The sequence below is a fragment of the Quercus lobata genome, chromosome 8 (assembly GCF_001633185.2).
Source record: "Quercus lobata isolate SW786 chromosome 8, ValleyOak3.0 Primary Assembly, whole genome shotgun sequence".
In the NCBI taxonomy this organism is placed as follows: Eukaryota; Viridiplantae; Streptophyta; class Magnoliopsida; order Fagales; family Fagaceae; genus Quercus; species Quercus lobata.
Genome location: NC_044911.1, coordinates 55,366,288 through 55,385,812, shown reverse-complemented (window position 1 = coordinate 55,385,812; position 19,525 = coordinate 55,366,288). Strand labels below are relative to the sequence as shown.

General features: G+C 33.9%; 2 protein-coding genes across 2 annotated transcripts; one reads left to right on the top strand and one right to left on the bottom strand.

Annotated features, from left to right (window-relative positions):
• Positions 1 to 227: 227 nt before the first annotated feature.
• Positions 228 to 2,204, bottom strand: LOC115957096. Its single transcript, XM_031075327.1, has one exon. It carries the CDS (start codon positions 2,202 to 2,204, stop codon positions 228 to 230), a length of 1,977 nt encoding a protein of 658 aa, XP_030931187.1.
• A 7,058-nt stretch (positions 2,205 to 9,262) lies between these two features.
• Positions 9,263 to 12,125, top strand: LOC115957094 (protein FAR1-RELATED SEQUENCE 5-like). The gene is made up of 5 exons (XM_031075326.1): positions 9,263 to 11,514; positions 11,590 to 11,653; positions 11,741 to 11,809; positions 11,907 to 11,987; positions 12,096 to 12,125. The coding sequence occupies exons 1-5, from the start codon at positions 9,263 to 9,265 to the stop codon at positions 12,123 to 12,125; spliced, it is 2,496 nt and encodes an 831-aa protein (XP_030931186.1).
• Positions 12,126 to 19,525: the final 7,400 nt, after the last annotated feature.

Sequence of the window (19,525 nt, the reverse complement as noted above, 5' to 3'; positions counted from 1 at the left end):
CATTTCCCATTTGACTTTTTGACCATGACTACGTTGGCCAACCATTCTGGGTAATGGACTTCTCTGATGAATTTCGCTGCAAGCAGCTTATTTACCTCGTCCATCACTGCCTTATTTCGTTCGGGAGCAAAGACTCTCCTTTTCTGTTGGACAGGTTTCTTTTCCGGATCAACATTCAGATGATGCTGGATGAGGCTTGCTGGGATTCCTGGCATATCCTTGTGGCTCTAGGCGAAAATGTCGAGGTTGCTCTTCAGAAGGCTGACGATTTCGTCTTTCGTCTTTTGACTCATGCTCGTCCCTATTTGGGTCATCCTGGGAGGCTTTCCGTCAGCCAGGTCTACAGTTTCAAGTTTCTCCATAACCTCTGGCGTCTTTTCCTCAATTGTCCACGTATGGTTTTCTTTTGAGGCCAGAACAGCATGGTAGCATTCCCTGGCCAGCACTTGATCTCCCTTAATCTCCCCGACTCCATGTTCTGTTGGGAACTTCACTTTTAAGCAGTAGGTGGAGATAGCAGCCTTCCAGCGATTAAGCATCGGTCTACCAATGATCACATTGTAGGACGAGGGTGAGTCTACTATTAGAAAATTGTGTTGGTTGGTTACCTGGAGGGGATATGACCCGGCTGTCACCGTTAAGGTCGTGATTCCTCTGGGGTACACCCTGTCCCCGCTGAAACTGACTAGGGGAGACTCAAAAGGCCAAAGCCTTTTTGAGTCCAGCTTTAATTGTTGGAAAGCAGGGAGATAGATTATATCTGTTGAACTTCCGCTGTTGACCAGGACTCTTCGCGTGTTGAACCCCTCGATCATGATCATAATGACGAGCGGGTCATCATGGGGTTGCTTCACACTTCTGGCCTCTTCCTCAAAGAAATGCAAGTCTTCGCTGGTGCGTCTTTGTTTGGACGATGGTACATTGTGGACGCTGTTTACCTGTCTTTGGTATGACTTCCTGAGAGACTTGAATGATCCTCCGGCGGTTGGTCCCCCAGCGATGGTCTTTATCTCCCCGAGGGCGTTCTGAGGTCTAAGTTGGGGACGATCTTCGTCTCTTCGTGTGCTCACGGGCTGGCTTTTCTGTCCGTACTTGCCGAAATCCCCCCTTTTTACATACTGTTGTAGCTTCCCATTGCGGATGAGCTCTTCAATCTGCTCTTTTAAGTCCCTGCAGTCTTCCGTGTAGTGCCCATGATCCTTATGGAAACGGCAGTATTTCCTCTTGTCACGTAATCCAGGTGCTGAATGGAGTGGCTTTGGCCACTTTAGGGATGGTTCGTCCCTTATCTCTGTTAGAATCTGATCTACTGGCATCACCAGCGGGGTGAACCTTGATGAACGATTGTTTTTATCGTCTCTCCTTCGGTTTCCATCGTCATTCCGTCTGTCAGCCCGTTCTCGTTTTAGCCCTCTTCGATCGTCCTCCTTTTCTTTCTTCTTTTCCCTATTCTTATCTGCCCCATCAATAGCTGCCAGGGCTTCCTCCGCGTTCATGTACTTCTGAGCCTTTAACAGTGCCTCGGCCATTGTCTTAGGGGGGTTCTTTGCCAAGAATGCCACAAAATCTCTGGACTTCAATCCTGCTTTGAAGGTTGTGAGATGTACCTTGTCATCTGTCTCGTCTATCTCCAACATTCCTCGGGTAAAGCGTGTCACGTAAGACCTCAGTGGTTCCTTCTCTCCTTGTTTGATAGTAAGCAAATGGTCAGCAGTTCTCTTAGGTCGCTGCCCCCCCACGAAGTGACGGACAAAGGAGTTGCTCAACTGCTCGAAATTGTCAATGGACGATGTTGGCAACTTGTTGAACCATTCTCGGGCTGATCCTTTGAGGGTTGTAGGGAATGAGCGACAGAAGATCTCGTCAGGGGGCTGTTGGAGGCCTAGGGTCGTCCTGAACGTATTCAAGTGATCCAAAGGGTCTTTCAGCCCGTCGAAAGGTTCCAGCTGGGGTAGACGAAATTTGGAGGGTACAGGGCATTCCTGGACGGCTATGGTAAAGGGCGAGTTCGTCTTCCGGACGATCCTCTCCAAATTTTGGTCAGTCTTTCCTTTTATGGCGTTTCTTAGTTCGTCCATCTCTTTCCTCATTTCTCTCAAGAGATCTGAGCTTGCTTCCTCCGGAGTGCTGGTTCGCCTTCTGTTGCTGTCTTCGTCGTCTCCCCTTTCTGCACGATTGCTTTCTCGTAGTAATCGTTGTTTCATTTCTTGGTTTTGTCTCGTGAGTTCTTCCACGGTTGCTGATAGCGACTAGATTTGTAGGGCCAGCGCAGCAGGATCTGGGTTTGTACCGGATTCCATTTGGACTAGGGACAGTTCACGTTTTGAATCGTCGTCCCCACAGATGGCGCCAAACTGATGATGATTTGATCGTCAGTTGATTATGATCGTCCAGATGGAAGTCGTTCCTTACCCAATCAATCCTCTGCAACCCGTGGACGAACGAAAGTGAGTGATTCGCCGGCGTTGTGCCTGCAAAAAGGTCTCCGATGCCAAAGTCAGGAAGATTGACAAAGGAGAGCAATGAGAGTATTATGCTAGAATGTTTTCTTACCCCACCCCTTTTGGGGTTCAGTCTTTATATATGTGTGCTTGCAGTTCCTTTCTTCTAGCCGTTGGTGGAGTATTGATGGAGGCTTTAATTTAGCCTGGTAACGTTCTCGTTGAGTGTTAATGATGAGCGGCCATCCCCAACGGTCCGAAAGTTGATTAATGTCCTATAACCGTTCCGCGAAGAGTGGGAACGAGTGTTCGGATCTTTGAGAGACGACGTTTTCCTCACTGGACGATTTTGGTAAGATCGTCTTTATCTCGTATTGCATGGACGATTACCTTTTTTGTCGGGCTTATCAAAGGGTAATTGTATTTAAGAGAGAACAACTCCTTGAATTTCTATAGCATTAATAGTTTAATACCCCTTTTCTTTTGCTCATCCAAAAAAAAAAAAATAGCCCTTTTCTTTTGTCGGTGAATAATGGATGTGACCCTCACGTTTTCAAACCCCAAAGGAAAGGTACAGATAAAGTCAGCTTGTATCTGTAGGAGTCTCATCCATTTTCCAATTAGTTTACAAAGCAGAACAATTTTTTATTTTATTTTATTTTTAAAATGCTTCTTTTATTGGTCTTAAAATAAACCCAATTCTACAAAAACCGAGTCCTCCTATCTTTGCATTTTCATAGAGATTTTTAAGAGTTGTGAATTGTGATAGCAAATGACTAATGATCATTCCAGTGTGTAACAATGATGGAAAAATTAGCTGATAGGACACCAACAGAGGCATACGCAGAGAGAGAGAGAGAGAGAGTCCTAGGTTAATTTGCTTTATCAAAAATTCAAAAGAAAGTGTTTTTGTTTTTCTATCTTGATGGAGCTTTTGTTTGATTTGGGGCATAATTACCCTTTGCTCTTTTTGGGCAAATTATATAGCTTTATGCCCCCATTCTCAAACTAATTAGGAAAATGTCCCTCTTTTAAAACTCGATTTACTCCAAATCGAGTAAAAAAAAAAAAAAAAATTTCTAGAGCCCTATAGTGGTTTTTTAAGGAGCCTATAGTGATGTTTTAAGGACCTATAGTGGCATTTTGGAACTCGGCTTCCATGAAATTGAGTTATAGGTAAAAACGCCACTATAGGTTCGAGTTATAAAATGCCACTATAAGTTCTTAAAACGTCATTATAGGCTCCTTAAAAAAGCCATTATAGGGCTTAACTCGATTTAAAAAAATGGCATTTCCCTAATTAATTTGGGAAGGGGGACATAATGCTATATATTTTGCTCGAAAAGGGCAAAGGGCAATTTTGTCCGTTTGATTTGAAATGAAAGGACGCAATGTTGTTATTAGAGTTGCTTTATAGTTGACGATGAGATGTCCCCCGTGACTGAAATAATTAATCTCTTATGTATTTCCTTTTTCATCTTGATTTTTTCACGAGTTATTCTAGGACCATAAACTTTGTTATGCCTCTTTCCATAGCTATCATATGTGACAGACTATCACTTTCACATAATCCACTACTTTTTTTTTTACTACTTATAGTCATTCATAAATGAGAGTTGTGATAAAAGTTGTAGCTAAATTTATGGTTATAGATTTATTTTTTTTTCACTTCCACTCTCTTTCTTTTCTTTGTACTACAATGCAGTCGTCCTTTCCCCATAATGAACAATGTGTTAGAATTGTGTGGTGAATGATTAAACTTACCATATCTCAATGGTTTAAATTTTTGAAATAATCGGTAATTTAACATGATATCCAAATTCTCCTATAAACTATAGTCCTTTACAAGACGAAGTTAGCTAGTGTTTTTGCTTGAAAATAGAATTAAGCTCCTCTATTTTTGTTAATATATAGTTGGTCTTTAATATGGCCTACAAAAGCAGAAAAACATTGCTACATTTTGCAACCAAAACCAGATAAAAGGATAACAAATAAAAATGGATTGCTAATTAATGGGTCATTAATTGTAAGCATGGGTCTTCCTTGGATTTTTTTTTTCTTAAATTTTTTGCTTTGTGGCTTCGTTCACCTTATCTCTCAATGAATTGTGCATGTGTTTTCTTTTTTTCCCTTTTGGTCCTGGTGGGAGAGTCGGTTGATGCTTGATAGCTTTGTTTTTTCAATGTGGAATTCCAACTTTATAAAATGATATTGTTTTTCTCTTTCTTTCATTCATTTCCTTTTTTTTAGGGGGGCGGGGGTTGAATCTAATGATTAAATTGTTAGCAAATCCAAACGTGGTTTAGTAGTTTCATCATTTTTTTTTTTTACATTAAAAAAAGCTGAAGATAGAGCTATTAGTCATTACTCTCACACTATGGTGTAATTGGGGTCTAAATCTTCTGTCTCATAATTCTTGCTTTACTTTATATTTCACCAATAAAAATTGAACACATGCACACATCTTTTAATTAAGTCCTTATTTTTAGCTTTTTCCTTATTTCAGTCTCCTAAAATAAATATAAATAAATATAAATAAATAAATAATTCAAACCAGCCCTACCACCACCCATCACCACCAAAGTCCTTCACCCGTGCTGCTAGAAAGATCTTGCTGACCGTCATCAGAGACCATATGCCCTTGCCGGCAGTAACAAAAAATGAATAATAATAATAAAAACCCAACAGACCCCCACTAGCCACCACCTCGTGGATTCCACAAATTTGGACCTGGAAACTAACAAAGGTTCTTGTTTTCTTTTATTTTGGTTTTCCAAAGAAACAAAAGCAAAGTTTACTATATTTGTGCAATTGGTGTATAAACCATAGAAGCAAAACACAATCCTAAGTATAATTTAGTTAACTATAATTTTAATCTTTTAATGAGTGGGATTCATTATGCAAGATTTATTAACTTTTTAAATATATGGTAGAGTTGAGACAGATCATAATTCAAGATTGTTAACTCAGATAACACAAAAAATTACCAATTATTTAAAAATTTAATCATTTAACTATAATTCTAATAGAAATGAAGAAAAATGAGCTCTCTTTTTCCCCCCTTTTTCTTTTCATGTTGAAAAAAAAAAATCAGATTATAAGTTCAATTTTGATTCAATTTGGTTTTGGATAAATAGTATTACCTCCGTCCCAGTTTTTTTTTCCTCTATTCCTTTTTGGGATATTCCAAAATATTGTCTTGTTTCTAAAAATAAAAGTCATTAATTTACTAATGTTCCTATTGCCCTTACTTTAATTTCAAAACTATTTGAAAAGAAAGTTAACAAATATTTAAAAAATCAATTTAATTGGAACACTTTTTTAGTTGCCTCATTAAGAATAATTCTTTTAAAAAAAAGTTGATAAATTTATTTAAGAATAGTTTTGTAAACTTATATATTTTTATAAGATAGACTAGATAATAAATGATATTCTTTTAAAAAATTTGACTTTTAAAGCAGAACAAACAAACAAATTGGGACCGAAAAAGTAGCAATTGATTATGTAATTTTGTGCAGCTCTGCGATCTCTCTGTCCAGTTATGCCACTGACTGACGTATATTAATTAATATTATATCCGAAAAAAAAAAATTTATTTCATGTAATTATCACGAGAAATTGGAACCCACACACAGTATGAGATCTCGTGAAATTCTCATTATTGGGTTCACCTACCCCAAAGTAAGGTAGTGGACGTAGTGGTATTTGGTTGGTGGACGAGCATGACTCGTATAAGCTTTAACAACCCCAGGTTTTGGTTTCTAATGTTTATCTTCTTCTTTTTCGGTGTGTGTTGTCTTCTTGCTTTTTCTTTGAAATTATTAGCTAACACATACGTTTGAAGTGGTAAGAAAAACATTTAATTATTAGATTTCTCTCACTCTACATTTTTCAACAGTTTTTTTTTTTTTTATTATATTGCAGGCCCATCATGAGGACAATACATGGTAAAAGAGAAATACTACAACAGTAGTAGTAGTTAGTAAAACTAGTCTTGTCACATATGCTTCATGCGTGTTATGAGATTTTTTTTTTTTTTTTTTGAGTTTAGTATTATTTTTTTAGCCAAAAAAAAAAAAAAAAAGAGTGTGTTGGTTTAAATTTAAAAAATTATAAGAAATGAGGAGAAAAATATAATGGGTCTATTTAAATTTCAAAAATGATAAGGGATAAAGAGATTGTAACTGCAGTGAACGTGAATTTAATAGAAGGTTTAAATTGTGAGGTTTTATTTTATGAATTTGTCATTTTTAATTGAAAACATGTAAGTGAGTAAGGAGGGTTATTTTGGGATATCCAAGACTTAGAATCCATAACTTAAATAGTTTGAAAGAAAAATGCTAGAGATATAAACTGCTGATGTGATGAATGATTATTGATAAGAGAAAACGTTCTGTCCGGAGCTGGCAGAAAAGAGGCTATTTACGCCACCAATCAGGAGCTGCCACGTCATATATACAATGAGACCTCAGTACACTCTATCACACAGGATTGTAGCTCAAATAAAACCAAAAATCACCCAACAGAACAGAACGTGTTCAGAATCCTTCTCCTCTGACCAAAGGAGCTGCCAACGCCTCCTCTCCTCTGCCCAAACAGACTGCCACCGCCTCCTCTCCTCTGACCAACGGAGCTCCTCCTCGCCGCTGGAGCCGCCGCGGCGTCGTTCTGAGCCGTCGCCCACGCACCCAAATACTGCGGTTTGTTCCGATTAACCCTTTATTGTTTGATTAGTTATCTCCCCAATATTTAGGTTTCGAAATTTTGATGGGTTTGGTTTTTTGGACGTTAATCACTTGCTTTGGTTTGATTTCGAAATCTGATTTGTCTATTATGAGAATCTTGTTTTCTTGTTCCAGCTAATTTTGTTTGGGTTTCAAACCATGATTTTTTTTAGGATGAAACTTTTTGGGGTTTTTCTTTGTATTTTTTTGGATTTCAATCTGTTCATACTGGTATAGGTTTTGGATTTTGCTTCTTCTTTTTTTTATTTTTATTTTTATACGCATAGTGAATGGATTTTTTAGTTTTATTATTTTCTTTTTCGTTTTATTTTCTGGGTAATGGAGTGGAGTCGTGGTTATCATTATTAAGGGAAGTGACACCAAAGTCTGCTATACAATGGAGATTTCATCTTTACATAACCTATGAAATGTTGACAAGATGCAATCCGTGCCAAATTGCTAGATTATGCAATACCACCAATATTGTTCTCAATATATGTGATTTTAGTAGCCAATAATGATTTCAGTTCCCTGTTGAATGAATGTATGTAAACTTTGTAAGCTAACTCCTTGTACTAAAAACAATACTTCAAATACCAACATGAAATGTTTAATAGTTGTACCCAATGAGCTCTAGATGCAGAAAGAGGGTTTGGACTTTGAATTCCTTGTGGAATCAATTTTAAAACTTATGAAAAGTATTGCTTTGCACCAAATAAGCACAAAAACTAGAAATGCACGTTATAGTCATAATGTAATTGGTAACTGGGTGCTATAGAATTGTACCTTTTAATTGCTCCATAACCATGACTGCCCATTACCAAAATTGATGCATGGTGTTTATCTATAGCCTCACACAAAACATTCCGGGGATCTCCTTGACTCACTTCAATTGACACATCATCAATCTGCACAGAAATTTTAATTCATTAATTCTATAAGCTATAACAATAATTCTTACCATAATGCAAAAATTCATTCTAGAAGGTCTGGCCTGCCTATAGGTTCCAATTCTCCAATAATACTATGTCAATTATTTAGTATCTAGAAAGATCATTTTGAGTGTAATTATGCAGGCCTTGCATATACAATTAGTGCCATTTACAAAGGTTAGCAGCGACATGACACTCACTCAACCATGTAAGTCACAGCCGGCTCAATAACATTGATCTTTTATTTTTATTTCTTTTTGTTAAGCAGGTACTATAATTCTAATTACATAAATCTTACACACTAATGTATTATTAATCACAAAAAAATTAATTCAAAAAATTAATTATTTATATGATTAAAGTGATACTAATCATATTAATTGTCAGTGACTAGTTTTTATTTTTATTTTTTTTATAATATTTTTAGTAGCTTTCGCATTTCCTTATTTATTTATTATGCACACGTAATTGTCCCCAAATCAAGAAAAGGGAAAGATTTGAATCAATGAGTTCTACTTTATAAGATGTGATCCTAATCAATTGTACTATATATGTGATTGTTACCGATTTACTGTTGCAGATGTCCTTAGCCTTCTGAAAGGTATTAGCGGCTGACTTCCTCAAATCTGAGTCCAAAACCTTTACTTTGGTCCTTCATTTTTACTGTGGTTGTTGAATTCTCCACCGTGAACCTAGGCCTTTGGGACACAACTGGTATTATTTATTTGATAGATATTATCATATTCTTAGTTTCAAATATAATTTTATATTACTTGTAATTTCAATTTTTTCGTACTTGTAATGTCAATTTGCTCTCTATATGTACCAGAGTACAATTAAAGATGTAGTTAGATTTGTTTTATGTAGTGTTTATTGAGTTGTTGAGCAGGGTGTTCAAATGTACCCTGCCTTTGTTGTGCTTATGTGGAATTAATTTGAAATTCTAAAAATTCAAATTGCAACCAGTTTTGTATTAAGTTGTTGGATTTACTCTTTACTTGTATCCTAAAACAAGTTTGTAATTAAACAAGTTTGCCAAATTGGGCAAGTTTGGTATTGTAATAGCACAATATTTGAATTTATTCTCAATCGTTTCTTATGAATTTTTCTTCTCTTTTGTTTTTTATAGGTTATTTTGAAATTTAAAATTACTTGAATTGAAAATATGGGTGCAAGTAATGAAGAACCTGAAACAATCTCACTTTATGATATGGTGGATGATGAGTCAGAAATAAACGAAGATCAAAATGATGTAGACTTGTCATTAAATGATTCAAATCAACCTTTTGCATGCAATAAGCATTTGGAACCATGTCTCAATATGGTATTTGATAAGCTTGAGGATGCGAAAGCATGTTATAATGCATATGCAAGGCGAAAGGGGTTTGGCATACGAGTAAATCATACTCGAAAGACTAAAAATGATAGAATATTGGTTGGTATTGAATATGTTTGTTCAAAGGAAGGGTTTCGTCGTAGACGTGATGAAGACATAGAAAGAATAGGTCCAGAGCGTGCAGAAACAAGAGTAGGATGCAAAGCAATGATAGGTTTAAAGAAAATTGAAGATACATGGGTCGTGTGTAAGTTTGTGGAGGATCATAATCATGAGCTTCTTACTCCTAAGAGTACAAGCATGCTTCGTGGGCATAGAGTGATAACAAATGCCCAAAGGAATCTTATAGATACACTCAATGAGACAGGTATACCTCCAAGCAAGATAATGTCTGTGTTAAGTAAAGAATCTGGTGGTGATTATAATGTTGGATGTATTCCGGTTGATATTCAAAATTATTTGGGTAATAAAAGAAGAAAGTTGCTTCAAGATGGAGATGCCCAGGGAATGTATAAATATTTTATTGAGCAACAATGTAAAAATCCAGGTTTTGTTTATGCAGTTGAAGTTGATGAAAATGGGTGCATGGGTAATTGCTTTTGGGCAGATGCTAGGTCAAGAATTGCATATCAGTATTTTGGAGATGTTGTTACTTTTGATGCTACATACCAAACAAATACTTATAAGATGCCTTTTGTTCCTTTCACAGGAGTTAACCACCATCATCAATCGGTGATGTTTGGATGTGCTTTGCTTGTGAATGAAACAACTGAATCTTATACATGGTTGTTGAAGACTTGGCTTAATGCAATGCTTGGAAATCCTCCTTCTACAATTATCACAGATGATGACAAGGCTATGGCTAAGGCAATTGCAAATGTATTACCTAATGCAACTCATAGATTGTGTATGTGGCATATTTTACAGAAAGTTCCAGATCAGTTGTCTCATATATATAATAAATATCCATATTTTCAGGGAGAATTTCACCATTGCATCCATGATACACTCACCATTGAAGAGTTTGAGTTAGGATGGAGTAAGATTATGGAGAACTATGGATTGGGGGATAATGATTGGTTGGGAAATCTCTACATGCGGCGTGAAAAATGGGTTCCCGCTTACTTACGAAGGAAATTTTGTGCTGGGATGTCTACAACTCAAAGGAGTGAAAGCATGAATAAATTTTTTAAAGATTATGTTCGTTCAAGTACAACGATAAGTGACTTTGTGTATCAATATGAGCAAGCTTTGAATGCACGTTATCTTAAAGAGAAAGAACAGGATGTAAAGACAAAAAATTCAGTGCCAATTTTGAAAACATGTTATAAGATGGAAGTAGAGGCGGCAAAAGTTTATACAAGAAAGATGTTTATGAAATTTCAAGAAGAGTTATTTTGTAGTAAAAAATACAAGGCATCCAAATATTGTGAAGAAGGAGTGAAGAAGATATATAAGGTGGTAGCTCACGGGAAAGAAAGTCCATTTTATGAAGTGTCACTGGATACTGTTGAGACAAAAGCTATTTGTACATGCCATATGTTTGAGTTTGTTGGAATTATTTGTAGGCATATTCTTGCTGTTTTTGTGAAGAAATCTCTTGTGCACTTTTTTCCATCACATTATATTTTAGAGAGATGGACAATAAATGCCAAGAAGCGCATTGTACATGAAATATCTGGAGATGTCGTACAGGTTGAGCCACAAATTTCTTCTACCTTGATGAGAAATAGTTTGATGCTTCAATTTTTGGAAGTTGCAGAGGCAGCATCACAATCAGAGAAGAAATACAAGTATCTTGGACAAACTTTACAAAAGGTTCATGAGGAGCTTCTAGGCATGCAAGATGTTTGTGATGTTGATGATTCAGGAAGTCCTGATAATACTACATTAAACAATCAAGTATTATCAAATCTTCCAATTGCTTTGCGAGACCCTCCACATGTTCCTTCAAAGGGAAGGCCTAAAACTTTGAGACAAAAGCATCCAAGAGAAAAACAATTGACGAAGAAGAGAAAGTGTAGCATTTGCAAAGAAACGGGTCATATGAGAAGCAATTGTCCGTCACATAAGCATTCCAGGTAATTATATAAAATTATTGATTTTTGTATTAATTTATTATTTAAATTTTTGGTTTATAAAATTTCTTCTTGTAGGGAAGTTGCAAATACAAGCTTGACACCACACTGGGAGTTAATGCATCAACAAAGTCAAACTGAGGTTATTTAATTATAATATATTGAATTTCACAATAATACATATCTTTAATGATATTTTCCAAAATGAACTTTTAATTTTTTGAATTAGGAATCTTCGATAGCAAGGTTGAACCCATCAGTCATAGCAAATACATTGCACTCCACAAGTTTTGTACAGGTATATGATGTATTTGATTTTTTTTACTTAGTATAAATTGTTCTATAATGGATGATTTTGTTATTTATTCTAAATTGTATTTGTCATTTATCTTTAGGATTCTTTGCCAGCTGCAACGTATCCTTCTACATCATCATCATCTACTATGCATATACATCCTAACCAGTCATCATTTACAGTATGACCACTTATTGTTTAATTAGAATATATTGAATTTTTTTTTTTTAAACTGTGCTCATTCTAATTTTTTATTTTTTGGTATTTGGTTGTACTTTCTTTTATGTAGGATCTATTACAACAATTCCAAGAAAGCTGATGTTCAAACAAGTTTTGTGATCAAGATAATGCATTGGGAAGCAAATATTTTTTGCTATACAATATTTTAATTGTGGTGGATAGAACCATCTTCTTGTAGTTTGAATTGAGACAAGTTTTATTTTAAGATGTATCTTCAGTCATATGATTCTTTTTTTGTATTTTGAATCATGACATGTTTTATTTCAAATGAATTTGTAATCTTATGATTATCTTTTTGTATTCTGAATCATGACAAGTTTTATTTTAGGTGAATGTATTGTCAATTAGAAACTTATATTGCAAATTGTGACAGGTTTTATTTCAGATGCATTTGTAATCTTATGATTCTCTTTTTGTATACCTCCAAGCAAGATAGGTTTTATTTCAGATGAATGTATTGTCAGTTAGAAACTTAAAAAAGAAAAAATTGTGACAGGTTTTATTTCAGATGTATTTGTAATCTTATGATTCTCTTTTTGTATTTTGAATCATGATAGGTTTTATTTTAGATGAATGTATTGTCAATTAGAAACTTGAAAACCAATTTGAAAATTTTAAAACTATTCATTTGAATACTAAGTGATACTATATGCAAAAAAAAAATTATGTTTTGCTAATTAACACTATGAACAAGAAAATTTTGATCTTTATATTCTACAATTTTTTGCTATATTTTTTCCCTCACCTAATCTCTAAATGTGTGTAATAGAATTTAAACTTTGTAAAGGGTCTATTGTATGATATTCGGATTATGTGAATGTTCAGAAGTGTCTCCACTCAAATAAGTTTTCTAATGGGTTTGTAAGCAAACCATCTCCTAAATACAACTAATCAAGATTCTACAAATAAAAAATTGGGGAATTTTGTGAATTTCATTATATGGAGAGAAAAATTTGACCCCCCCCCCCCAAAATATGGTTTTTTATTTATAAGGAATGAAGAGTTATAATAATAATAATAATAAAAAAAAACACATTTGAAAGGTGACTTATACCTTCATTGCCAAAGAAAATACACATTTGAAATGTCACTTATGCTGAAATAAACACTCTAAAATGTTGCCAATGCTCTCTTGTCATTCTACAAAATTTTCTAGTAAACATGTTTTTTTTTTCTTTTTTTTGCAATTGTTTCTTGAGTGAACGGCCCTTCTTACTCGAGTAAATTCTTCAATAATAGAAAAAAAAAAAAATTCAACGAGGTCTTTACAGAAAGTTTGCTTGTCCTTTGCTGGAGCGAAACTTAAGTCGCTTGAACAAAACTAAAATTTGCTAGAGAAAATTTAAATCTTGATCAAATGAGATTTGGAAATTTTCAATTTAATTTTACATTAAAATATTCTCTATTCTTCTAATTACAACTATGTATAATTTCAATATGGTAAAGGGTAGCAAATATCTATCCAAGATAGATTATATTATTATACAACTCTTTCATGTGATTACATAATTAGCATGCATTTGACAATAAACAGAAGAAAAATACAAACTACATCACACTAAATTTATCATGGTCCATCCTAACAGATTTGATTACAAGGGAAGAAGTATATTGTTCATAATCAATGACAATGCTTATTATGCGTCCTATCATTAGTCCTTTCCAGCAACACCAATAACTGCTCCAACTTTCCTATTGCAAATCAGCATAAAGAAATAACACAAGTTAATAAACAAAAGTGGGTCTAGAAATGGACTTACATCTAATTACGAACATCAAGTTTAGATTGAATTAAAACTCAAATTCAAATTGACTCAGCCAGAACCACTTTTTCTTAATTAAAGTGACATACATATGAAATCAACCAATGGTTAATTCAAGATAATATAGGATACTAAGGATATGGTATGCAGATTTTGGAAAATTTGATCGAAAAGAAAGTTAAACAGAGCAAATACATCAATTTGGATATGATAAATTTTTGGTAACTGTTTAAAATATTTGTCCACCAAAATTTCGAGAAAAAAAATATACATACTTAATACACATACACAGAAGATTTTATTAGAATTTTGCCCCCTGGCCCTAACATAAATCTGCCAATGTAGATGCCATTGTTTTAGTGACAAAGCACAGGGGTTGTCATTGTAATTTACCCTTTAAACTTGCGCAAATGCTGATTAATTGATTCATTCAAAAAAATTAACAAGTATGATGGGTGTGACGTATTGGAGTTCTGATGGTAATTCTTGCCAACTTCAAATGGTTGGGGTAACACCACAGCAGCATCAATTGTGATTGTCACTTACTCAATAAACACTACATAAAACAGATCTATAGCACCCAGTTACCAATTACATTATGACTATAACGTGCATTTCTAGTTTTTGTGCTTATTTGGTGCAAAGCAATACTTTTCATAAGTTTTAAAATTGATTCCACAAGGAATTCAAAGTCCAAACCCTCTTTCTGCATCTAGAGCTCATTGGGTACAACTATTGAACATTTCATGTTGGTATTTGAAGTATTGTTTTTAGTACAAGGAGTTAGCTTACAAAGTTTACATACATTCATTCAACAGGGAACTGAAATCATTATTGGCTACTAAAATCACATATATTGAGAACAATATCGGTGGTATTGCATAATCTAGCAATTTGGCACGGATTGCATCTTGTCAACATTTCATAGGTTATGTAAAGATGAAATCTCCATTGTATAGCAGACTTTGGTGTCACTTCCCTTAATAATGATAACCACGACTCCACTCCATTACCCAGAAAATAAAACGAAAAAGAAAATAATAAAACTAAAAAATCCATTCACTATGCGTATAAAAATAAAAATAAAAAAAAGAAGAAGCAAAATCCAAAACCTATACCAGTATGAACAGATTGAAATCCAAAAAAATACAAAGAAAAACCCCAAAAAGTTTCATCCTAAAAAAAATCATGGTTTGAAACCCAAACAAAATTAGCTGGAACAAGAAAACAAGATTCTCATAATAGACAAATCAGATTTCGAAATCAAACCAAAGCAAGTGATTAACGTCCAAAAAACCAAACCCATCAAAATTTCGAAACCTAAATATTGGGGAGATAACTAATCAAACAATAAAGGGTTAATCGGAACAAACCGCAGTATTTGGGTGCGTGGGCGACGGCTCAGAACGACGCCGCGGCGGCTCCAGCGGCGAGGAGGAGCTCCGTTGGTCAGAGGAGAGGAGGCGGTGGCAACTCTATTTGGGCAGAGGAGAGGAGGCGTTGGCAGCTCCTTTGGTCAGAGGAGAAGGATTCTGAACACGTTCTGTTCTGTTGGGTGATTTTTGGTTTTATTTGAGCTACAATCCTGTGTGATAGAGTGTACTGAGGTCTCATTGTATATATGACGTGGCAGCTCCTGATTGGTGGCGTAAATAGCCTCTTTTCTGCCAGCTCCGGACAGAACGTTTTCTCTATTGATAAATGAAAAAAATGATATTAATGGTGGGTTTAGATGAAAACTAATAAAAAGTTGGTCACATCAATATTTTATAAAAATATTATAAAATGGTTTATACCTGTAGTATTATTCTAGTTTGAAAACCTCTTAAATAGTAGTATAAATATAAATAATTAAATATAGATATAGTTAATACAAATAATCATCGTTAGAAGTTACAACAACAACAACAACAAAAATCTTGGTTATATTTGATTGGATAAGTTCAAAGAAGTTTTACCGTTCACTAGCTGCAATGAATAAAAAACAATACATGGCATATTTTCACTTCCATTAAAAAAGAAAACAACAACAGCAAAAAAAACAACACCTATCATTTGTTAACATTTTATTTTTTTGGATAATATGTGTTTATTAACACTTTGACGCTAGTATGCATGTACCCTACTGGCCTTGCAAGGATCAGACGCAATGTTGGGCAATGGGCATGCAATGGTTGAAAAGCTTGGATTGACCATACATGATTTTTGTTTTTGGTGGTTTTGGGGGATAAGGACCGGAGTTCAAGTCTTTAAGAAAGAGTTTCACATACATATATACTTAGATTAGATTATAGTAAAATTTTATATTGTATAAAATAATAATAATAATAATAATAATAATAATAATGCACATGTCATGGCCCAAGGTTTTTTTTTTTTTTTTTTGGCCATAGAATGTCTAGGCTACCTTATGCACACCTCGACTAATACCCACTCGTGGTGAGAGTTTGCCGCTGGCAATAAGGTATTGTGATTGCTGAGTCTCCGCAATCCACCCTCTTTAAAGGGATAGATGTCCCATGTGGGACCTACCTACCATCCCGTCATGTAGGTATCCACTCTGGCCATGCTGGAACTTGGAAGGGTTATTCTTACTCGCACAGCCAGGAGATATCATTATACTTCAATTATTATTTTATTTTTGGTAAAACTTCAAATAATTAGTTGAATTGGAACTCATTATAATGATTGATATAGCCCATACCAGGCAATTACATATTTCTGAATTGGGATTTGACACATGTTTGCACACAACTCCATTGCTAAGGCCAATAAAATACAAAAAATTTACCACAACTGCTTAGGTAAATCTAACTAGCTAGGTGGGGTTGGTACAGGGTAGTAAGAACATCCTTTTCTGCCATCAAACTTAGGGAAAACTTGAAAGGTAACAATTAAATTCTTCTGAATTTAACACATAAATTTTAAAGTTTCTGACCTACAAGATAAATTATATACATGAATTTAGGTACATTAACATACAATCCAATGCTCAGTACTCAGTACTCAAGCGAATTAAACTTCTGACTTTAGATCTCTAAGCATCATTTGAAATTAAAACTTATAGTCAAAACAAATCTACTCTGTATTAAGCTACACTAAGCTTGATACAATCTACTCTTTTATTAGCATTTGCATATAAAATTGAACAAAACATGTTACAGACACATAATTGGGCTTCCCTCGTCCCTGCAAAAAGAAGAAAAATAAACTTCAAAATAAAATTTAAAAAGTTTAAGGGAGAAATTAGAACATGAAATATACATTAAGAAATAATTAAGAGTGAAAGAGGGCAGAAACAACAGGGACACACTTATTGTAATGATTTAAAAAAAAAAAAAAAATCCGGATGAGACTAGCTAGGTTTTTAATTTTGTTTTTTCAAGTACAATGAATTGTCCAAAGCCATGTGAATTAGAAGAACGGGGATTTATCCTATTTAATTAATAATAATAATAATAATAAAATCTTAAGGTAAATGGCTAATTTAAAATAAATAAATAACAACCACTATTATAGATGTTGATTGATGATTCACTTAGTTTTTCCCCCCTCTTTTTTAATTCAAAAAAAAAAACCAAACCTAAAATTTTATTCGAGCCGTATTCCTACTCTTTTCCACTAGAGTTTTTCTATAACCCCAGTTGCATAGTAGATAAAAGTTTTCGTTTATTTTACTTTTTCATTTTTATATATCCTTTTGTTAGGTTTGCAACATCAATCAAAGCTTACTATAGCTCAATTCTTTTTTTATCCCACATGAAATTTAAAATTTCAATGGAAGCAGGTATAATTAATTAAACAATAAATAAGAAAATGACACATTAAGTTGACCAATTTGTCAAATATTTTGGATAATTTCAAAATTGTAGAGTTGTAGTAATGATCGAGCCCAATTCTAGTCAAGGCTTAAGCTTAATCTTTGGGGTGTAAGCAAAGAATATTACTTGTACTACAAGTCTATTAATCATGGTTTAATGTATGGCTAGTTTAAGGTTTAGCTTCCTATAAATTTTTCACATTGAGTTCATCATAGCATACAAATTCAGTATAGTATAGTGAAGATGTAGCCATTAAAGGTTTTCCTCCTTAGACAAAAGCCATTGACCATTCATTTTAGTCATTCATGAAAATGAAAATTCTGAAATGTAAAGGTCCAAACAAGAAACTAAATCAGACTTAAAGGACCAAAATAAAAATTTTGAAAGATAAAGGTCTAATATGAAATAAATCAAACATGAAAGATCAAAATGAAAACATTTATAGCTGAAAATCAAATAAATGACAAAATAATTTTTCTAAATTGGCTGATTGTTTATACGAAAGATGAAACAGTCAACTAAATGTTGTTGATTTTTGTTTTTGTTTTTTCCCTAAACCTCATAAGGGAGCCAGTATCTGCTTACTTATATTTGTTGCTGAAAATGGACTTACCTGTACTGAAAAAAAAAAAAATTTAAAAATTGTATATTAAAAAAAAAAAAAACCCAGATGGTTATAACCTTACTCAATGTTTTTTTTTTTATTAGAGTTGAATTTTGACAAATCAATCATTGGATTACATCTTCTTTTTATATCCTTAATGCTTGCAAAATTTCGAGAAAATTAAAGATCAATAGTTATATCATTAGTAAATTATTTAAATTGTAAGTTTTTATAGTTTAAAATTATGCATAAAATATAAACTTACAGATCATATTGTAAATAATATCCGATTCACACAAAATTTGATATGTGCATTAAGAACGTAAAAAACATGCATTTCAACGGTTAGATTTTCAAAAAATATAGTAATATTTATTTTATTGAGTAAGGTTGTAATCTAAGGTTACAATCAATTTTGTAACTAAATTTTGTCTCTTTCATAGCATCCAACATGATAAATAAAGCATAAAATATACGAGGAAAACATGCAGCTCCACCCTTACATATTTAGTTCATTAATTACAATTATAAAGAATCTGACTACTCTTATAAATTGGGACATATCGTTCACATGAAAATTGAAAACATAACTAACTAAATATTAAAAAAATATTATAAAGAAGACTGATAAGAATAAGGACAAAATATAGATACAGTACCTTAGATGTTGTTTCTTAGGTTCCTCTCTTAAGATTCAGCCATGCGGCTATTTAATTAAAAAATACACTTTCATCCCGTGATAAAAAATTCATATGATAGAATCTTAAAAGGAGAACCTAAAAACAGCACCTAAGTATTGTACCTAAGTTTTGCACTAAGAATAATATCTCCACACACACACACACACACACAAAGGCAAAGAGTGTTATTAATTTCATAACTCCACTTCCCACTTCCCACTCCCCCCACCCCCTCACCTTCTTATGCTTGAAATTGTTCATTATACTCTCTATATTACAACCTTCTCTCACATTAAATTCAAACACACCTAAAATTTAAGGGGTAAAATCTAAATTTTGAAACATCAAGGTGTAAAATCCAAACACCCCAAAACTTCATGGGGTATAATCTGAATTTTGAAATTTAAAGGTATAAAATCCATACACCCCCAAATTTTAGGGGTGTAATTTGCAATTCACCTTTCAATAAATACCTCTACATGTCAAACATATACTTCCTCTTCTTTCTCATTAGTAAATATTGTAAGGACTCGATTTGTAACGACCCATAATAATGTTGGGTTCACACGTAAAAAGGTCCAAACAATATCATTTATAGAGCGTGGGTTTGA

What these genes read in the sequence shown, in the direction of transcription:
- LOC115957096 (XM_031075327.1), bottom strand. Translation starts at nt 2,204, where the DNA reads ATGAAACAACGATTACTACGAGAAAGCAATCGTGCAGAAAGGGGAGAC.
- LOC115957094 (XM_031075326.1), top strand. Translation starts at nt 9,263, where the DNA reads ATGGGTGCAAGTAATGAAGAACCTGAAACAATCTCACTTTATGATATG. An exon ending in CCGTCACATAAGCATTCCAG is followed by an intron (nt 11,515 to 11,589) that starts GTAATTATATAA and finishes TTCTTCTTGTAG; the next exon opens with GGAAGTTGCAAATACAAGCT. An exon ending in ATCAACAAAGTCAAACTGAG is followed by an intron (nt 11,654 to 11,740) that starts GTTATTTAATTA and finishes TTTTTGAATTAG; the next exon opens with GAATCTTCGATAGCAAGGTT.